A 7,514-nucleotide genomic window follows, 5' to 3' on the forward strand; every position below is an offset into this window, starting at 1 on the left:
GCCTTGTTTGATTACTATTTAGGCCTAAAACGTGTTCATACATGTTTAAACTTGATTTATAACGGACCCAAATTCGTTAAATGCAATGATTGGATCCAATGGAACCTACATTGTTGAAAACCGAGCCAAATAGATAACCCAACAATAAAATTCTCGTGCAAGCCTATACAAATGGATAGCCCTTTTAAAGAGCTTTCCAACAGCATATTATAAGCCCAATTCCAAGCCAAAACGAAAAAGTTATGATCAAAACACTAAACCGGGTCCTAAAACCGACACCCGTGCACGGCTATAACTTTTGATCCATAACATATTTTAACCTTATTCTAACGGCGTTGGAAAGTAAACATTCAGATCTTTCGAATGATATCTCAAACGCCTTAATCCGACTCCGCAATCAAAAGTTAAGGAAGTTTTAAAAACGCGTTTTCGTATAAGGCAAACCGCAAACCAGCGCAACTCAATCAGTTGCGCGCACCTTGCGCGCGCAACTCATTGAGATGCGCGCGGAACCCAGCGTGACTCAAAGAGTTGCGCGCGCCACTTGACGGCGCGGCTCTAAAATCCTAAACCTAGATCCTTACGCCTATAAATAGGGGTCTTCGTTCAGCATTACGAGGACCGAAAAACTCAGAATGAAAACCCTATTATTCTCAAAACCCTAATTTCTCAACTTCTCTTACTATCATACTTCTTTTTCTTCTCTCTTCCCAAACACTTTTATGTGCTTATGTGAATACATGAATATGTGCTTCGTGTCTAACCTAACTAATTCCAACTTGTTACCTAGAAATGTAATTAAAAAAATTCGCAAACATTATGGTTCGACCAAAAAAAAAAAAATGTCGAACCTACCAGGTGGCACGCGCAACCGTAAAAGTTATGCGCACCCTCCAAGCGCAAGTTCTGAAGTTGCGCGCGGCACCTCTGTGCAACTCTGTGTCATGCACGCGCCCATTGTTCAACGTTGACTTTGACTCGTTACGAGCAATATCATACGGAGAAAACGATATTACCGCTTCAAGGTTAATCGTTAAGTAGGTGCTCAAAATATGTCTTTGGCTAACCACGTTGTCTAACTTAGTTACCTTTACTTTGATCGTCGTTTTCGTTTTTTTCAAAAAAAAAAAAAATAAATTTGAAAAAAAAAATGTTTTTTATCAATCCTTTTGTGTTTTTGGAAAAAAAAAATAAAAATAAAATAAAATGTTTTTTTACCGTTCTTTTTGCGTTTTCGCCAAAAAAAAAAAAAAACCGCATGTGGCAGATTCTACTCTTGAAGTTGCACTTTCCACCTTAGCGCAAGACGGAAAATTGCGCGCGATACTATTTTTTATTATGATGATTCGTTTACGTACTTTATAATCAAGCTAATGACAATACTTCTTAGGAAAATTTGTAATTATTAATTCAACCTTTTGGCCGTCCGCTTTTATTACGTCAACCTTTTGATTATTTTTAAACACGTCAACCTTGTACTACTATTAATTTATATTACGTTTATTTACTGATTACCTGTTAAACCCTTCACATTTTTTGAACTTATGAGATAGAAAATCTGACTTGGCATTTAAACCCCTACAAAAATTAAAAATTATCACTTAATATTGCCAACTCATCAACACTATACTCCAATTTTAATTAAAAAAAAGACCTAGTACTATTATACTCCAAATTTCTAAATTCACGATCCTCCTTTTCACCATGTTCCTTTCATCATCATACTACTACTCTCCATTAAACACAATACTATTCAATTCTTCCTTTAATTTTCCTTCATTCCTTTAATCACCTTATATTCATCTTTTATCTTTAAACTCCATTAAAACACACTCCATATTCCAAGTGGTGCGTGCCGTAGAAGACGTTTCGAGCATAATTGGAAAAATTTAAGGTTAGTTTGCGAAATTAAATCTCCTAATTTGTGTGTTTAATGTGTAATTGGTGTAGTTGATAGAATTTATGGTGATTGCTTAATTAAATTGCAAAATTTGGGAATTATCTAGGGATTTTTAAAATTGGGGGAAAATTGGGAATTAGGGATTATGACTATGTGATTGTAATTAGTGATGTGAAATTAAAGGGAATTAAACCAAGTAATTTTAATTGTGTGTTAATTTTTATTTAATCAATCTAATATTGAATCATATAAATATCAATTTAGGTGAAAATGGTGGACCAATTGTTTGATACTGTGACATTAAGATTTTGGCATGGTGGTCAGTTTAAAGTGATAGATGATGGGCAATTGGTGTATTTTGGAGGAGATAGTAAAACATTTGACCTTGATCCTGATGAGATGAGTTATTTTGATGTGGTTGACTTGGCTAAGAAGAGTGGTGGTTACAACAATGTTGATGAAATTTTATACTTAATGCCTGGGTTGAAATTGGAAGATGGGTTAAGGAAAATTTTTAGTGATACCGAAGTTGTGGAAATGGCAAAGTTAGCTGTGAAATTCAAGGTTGTAAATGTGTATGTTGTGCATTTATTTGTGGACTTGAATATGGCCTCCAGTCATACAGAAAATGGTCCCCCCAAAACACAACCATCTAAAGCATCTTCTTCTACCTTAACTTTTAAAAAATTAATACCAGAAAGGGTCCCACTTGATGCTGTAAAGAGGACCTCCCCCCCAAAAAAGACTCCAGACCAACAAAAAAATAGTGTGGAAACATCTGTCGATAAATGCTAAAAGCAACCCTCCACATGCTCTCAAAAAATACAACATCCACCCTTATCTACTTCTACTAAACCAAGTCTCACATCAGAAGCTCAAAATCCTACATATTCAAATTTTTCCAAATCAACCCTTCGTCAAGTAGATACTTCAATTGATGATTATGATTGGACAGATCATAGGCCAGACAGTCCTTTAGGTTGGGATGCTCTGGTTAGTGATATAAGTGAGAGCACTAAATCATATGTGCCTTATGAACCTGATGAAGATTTTGTTGGAAGTGATGAAGAAGTTTTCTATGATTATGATATAGATGAAGAGAATGAAGGGATTTATGGGGGTTTAGAGGAAGTAGAAGAGCAGTTTGTTGATGGCATACTTGATAATGAGAGTGATAATAGTGATGATGAGTACAAGGATGTTGTAAATAAAGTGAAGGTGGTGAACTCTAAACTAGTTGATGTTGCTTTGCAACTCCAGAAGGAGGCAGCTGAATGTAAGCTTAGTTCACAAAATAATGAACAAGAAGATCAAGGGAATGAGGTTGCAAGTGAAGTTGATGGTGAAGGTAATGACTCCGAGTACTTTGACAGTGAGGATGACATACATACTCCACCAGAGAGTGATAATGAGGACAGATCTGAAAGAAGATCAAGAAGGGGGATGTTAGTGAATTCTGAAACTGACTTCAAGGGGTTTAAGTGGAAGGTCGGGTTAAGGTTTCCTAGTAGGGAAGCATTTAAAGAGGTTGTGGCTAAGTTATCTATATTGAATGGTAGGAATTTATTTATAAGGATCAGCTCTACGAAAAGGAGACAAGAATTAGGTTATAAGTGTGTGCCTAACTGTCCATTTTATCTTTATGGTTCTTGGCATTCTCATAAAGCTAGTTTCATAGTGAGGGTTGTGAGGGATAAACATACCTGTAACAGAGATATGAAAAAGAATAGACAACTTAAGTCTACATGGGTGGCCAAGCAATTGTTAGAGGTGTTTAAGGCTAGGCTAGTGTTGGTGACCAGAGATTTTGCATACAAGATTAAATATGCAACTCACAAGTTGTTGCATGGATCTATGAGAGATCATTATAGTAAGATTGGGAGGTATAGAGAGGCATTGCAGTTGGCTAGTCCTGGATCTGTGTTAGAGATTGTGTGTGGTGGAAATAAACAAACCGATCCCCCTGTGTTCCAGAGATTTTTCACATGTTTCGAGGGTCTTAAGAAAGGGTGGAAGGATGGGTGTAGGCCTATCATTTGTGTGGATGCTGCCTTCTTAAAGACTTTTCTTGGTGGTTAAATAATAAGTGCAGTTGGTAGGGACGGAAATGAGCAAATGTTTCCCATAGCTTAGGCCGCAGTTGAAGGAGAAAATAATCTTTCATGGGAATGGTTTTTCAACCATCTTAAAGCTTGCCTCCAACTAGGAGATGGCACTGGAATTTACATAATTTCTGATGAACACATTGTAAGTAATTTTTTTTTCTCTAGTTTTATTTATTTCATGTTTAAGCATGCATATGTTTCACTACTTAACTTACATTTTGTGATTTTCTATGTGAAGGCTATATTGAATGCTGTTAGCACTGTATTTCCTAAGGCTGAACATAGGCATTGTGCAAGACACATTTTTGCACATTGGCACAAAGCATATAAAGGGGATGAGATGAAATTGTTATTTTGGAAGGTTGCTAAATCCTACAATGAAGCTGATTATAATGATTCACTAAAAGAATTGAGTGATGCAAACGAAGAAGCTGCTAAGGCCTTTACTACATACAAACCAGAGTTATTTTGTAGAGCTTTCTTATCCACTACCATGAGGTCAGATGCTATTACCAATAATATGGCAGAGACTTTTAATGGATATATAATTAATGCTAGAACTAAGCATTTGGTTTATATGTTAGAGGATATAAGGGTAGCATTAATGGAAAGATTAGTTTCTAAAACAAAGTATATGGAGAAGCAAACCTCAACCCTTTGCCCTAGAATTCAAGCTATATTAGAGAAAGAAAAGACCAAGGCAGCTTGTTATGATGTTTCACCTTCCACAAACACTCTGTTCAATGTTAGGCATAACTTAGATCAGCTTAATGTAGACTTAGAAGCTAAGACTTGTACATGTAGAAAGTGGGAGATGACAGGAGTACCTTGTTGTCATGTTGTCGCATGTATTTTCTTCTTACATAAACAACCTGAGGATTATGCAGACCACTGGTTTACGAGGGAGGATTATTTGAGATCATATGCAGGAAACATACCACCTTGTGCTGGGGAGAGGCATTGGCCAAAAGTGAACATGAGGTTAGGCCCCCCTGCAATCAAGGTGGGACCAGGAAGGCCAAGAAAAAACAGGATAAAAGATCTATTTGAGGATAAAAAGAAACCTGGGACTTTAAGAAGACATGGGATGGAGATGACTTGTAGTTTGTGTAAGGTCAAGGGGCATAACAAAAGAAAATTCCCTAATGGCGGTCAAATTGGAAGTGAGGTGACAGAACCAGCACCTAAGAAAGTCAAGGGAAGGCCTAAGAAGAGCACTACAACATCTTTGAGTCAGGTTGCATCCACATGTACACCTCAGGCACAACCTACTCCAGAGCACTTCACCACTACCGCACACCCCGCTCAGATTGGTAGAGGTGGGAGAATGATTTTAGGTGGCCAAGGATCAAAGGGAAGAGGAACTGGAAGGGGAAGAGCTACAACTAAACAAGGTGAAGGTCAGACTCAAGCTTTTCAAAGCAAAGGAAAGGGAAGGGGTCGAGGTCGAGGCTCCACACAAGTATGATATCTTCATCATTTGTAAGTTATTGTTATAGTTCAGACCACCATCTAATAACAACGTAATTTGTTCATTTTCAGGTCATTCCAAGTGGAGTTGGTGTGTTTATTACAGAAGATGGAACTCCCATGACCAATGTAAGCTTTTTCTCATTAATGTTATTCACACTATGCTCTAGTTTGTTCTAATTACATTTGACATATCTGTTTTTTTTTCTCTTTTTTTTGGTTTTTATTTGCAGGCAAGTGGTAGAAGAGGCTCCGGAAGGGTTCTGACTAGTCAATCAAGTCAAGTTTGATCAAGATGCTTCTGTTATTGAATTTATCTATGTACTAGACTAATTTAAGTTATTTGATGGACTTGAGTATGTAATACACTTAAGAGATGTATTTAAGAGTATGCTTCTGACCCTTTCTTTGTGAGAAATCATAGTTTTAGATTATTATTAATATATTATATACAATGAAGCTTAGCAAGAGATTGAATGAAAAAAAAAAGAAAAAAAAGGTCCAAGGTAGGATTGAAGAAGGCACATACGTGCCACATTAAGGCTCAAAATTATTCTTTGTTAGATTCGGGTATACAAATGCGTTCATTGTATTAAAGAAGAAAAAAAAAACGTCATTCGTCTTTTTTTTGAAAAAAAAAATATCAGATGTAAAAAAAATGATGTTACAAGGTTAACGTATTAAAAAAATAATCAGAAGGATGACGTAATAAAAGCAAAGAATCAAAAGATTGACTTATTATTTACATAATTTTCAATTTTGGAAAATTACATCAGCATTTTTACCTCCACCTAATACTCCACGTAAGCAATTAACCTGTTTTTGCAGGTCATTTTCTATTTTACGGTAATATAAGTTAATAGTAGTACAAGGTTGACGTGTTTAAAAATAATCAAAAGGTTGACGTAATAAAAGCGGACGGCCAAAAGGTTGACTTAATAATTACAAATTTTCCTACTTCTTATGGGGTTTGTCATTAGAAGTTCACATCTCTTAATAGGACGTCATCAATATGTTTATTCTTAAACGTGGCTATTTTCGTGTTCATCATTTTTTTAGTTGTAATTGGTCAACCTTGATATAAGAGTATAATTTATTTACCTCTTCTATGGTTTAAAAAGAAAATCCCGAGAAATTTACTTGGGATGATTGCCTCACAAAAAAAAAAAAAAAAAAAAAAAAAGAGAAATAGAACGAAAAAAAAAGAAATGTCTTTATTAAAAATAATAAAAATAGAGAGTATGATACAAAAAAAAAATATTATTCTCAGAAAAAAATAAAAAGAAAAAAAAGAGAGAGAGAAGATAATGAATGATAAAACCAAGAAAATGATTTAATCATTTCTTGGATTTTACATTTGGAAGCCATCATTCTTTTTAAGCAAATAGTAAAACATTATCCTTTAAAGATGAGAAATATGAGAATCATAATTGAAAAAAAAGTGATATAGATATCTATTGTAATCTAAGTGATCAACAAATACCATAGTATATTTGATCATTTGAAGGAGTATGTTTAGGTTGATTAATATTCCTGAAATTTGATGAGCATTTTCAATCCAAATTTCTTGAATTTCTCGATCTTCTACCTTTTTCGAAAACAATTCATTTAAAGTAAAATCTTTAGATGATTACCTTGTTGAAGTCAACACAAATCATGACATTCAATTAATGATTGTTCGTTAATTTTTTTGACATTCTTCATCAACAAACTTGCTTAAAGTGAATTCGTATTACAAGGATTAAAAAAAGAAATAAAACAATCATTTTAACTTTGGTGATTCATTGTTTGAATGCTTGGCGAAAAAGGTTTAACTGAACGCGCTCAATTCTTGTGACACGCATTACTAGATCATCTTCAACATTTGCATACTAGTCCAATCATGGGTGACAAAGCAGCATTGGAGAAACTTAGAGAGGAACTCCAAAACCTAAAGGCCCTATGAGAAGAAGAAGCCCAAATGAAGGCTTATAAAAAAGCAAAAAAAGCTAAAATAAAAGCAGAAAAAAAGAAGACATTCTACAAGAAAAGGCAAGAGC

General features: G+C 35.0%; 1 protein-coding gene across 3 annotated transcripts; it reads left to right on the plus strand.

The window, feature by feature from the left end:
* Window positions 1-1,195: 1,195 nt before the first annotated feature.
* LOC110689984 lies at window positions 1,196-6,261 on the plus strand. 3 transcript variants are annotated; one of them, XM_021866802.1, is made up of 5 exons: window positions 1,198-1,894; window positions 2,165-4,147; window positions 4,244-5,467; window positions 5,548-5,604; window positions 5,709-6,261. In XM_021866802.1, the coding sequence occupies exons 3-5, from the start codon at window positions 4,346-4,348 to the stop codon at window positions 5,763-5,765; spliced, it is 1,236 nt and encodes a 411-aa protein (XP_021722494.1). In that variant the 5' UTR covers window positions 1,198-1,894; window positions 2,165-4,147; window positions 4,244-4,345; the 3' UTR covers window positions 5,766-6,261. The 3 variants fall into 3 exon arrangements, with proteins under 3 accessions (XP_021722493.1, XP_021722494.1, XP_021722495.1); XM_021866801.1 differs by having other exon boundaries at window positions 1,196-1,894; window positions 2,165-5,467; XM_021866803.1 differs by lacking the exon at window positions 2,165-4,147.
* Window positions 6,262-7,514: the final 1,253 nt, after the last annotated feature.

Source organism: Chenopodium quinoa, unplaced genomic scaffold (assembly GCF_001683475.1).
Source record: "Chenopodium quinoa cultivar QQ74 unplaced genomic scaffold, ASM168347v1, whole genome shotgun sequence".
Classification (NCBI taxonomy): domain Eukaryota; kingdom Viridiplantae; phylum Streptophyta; class Magnoliopsida; order Caryophyllales; family Amaranthaceae; genus Chenopodium; species Chenopodium quinoa.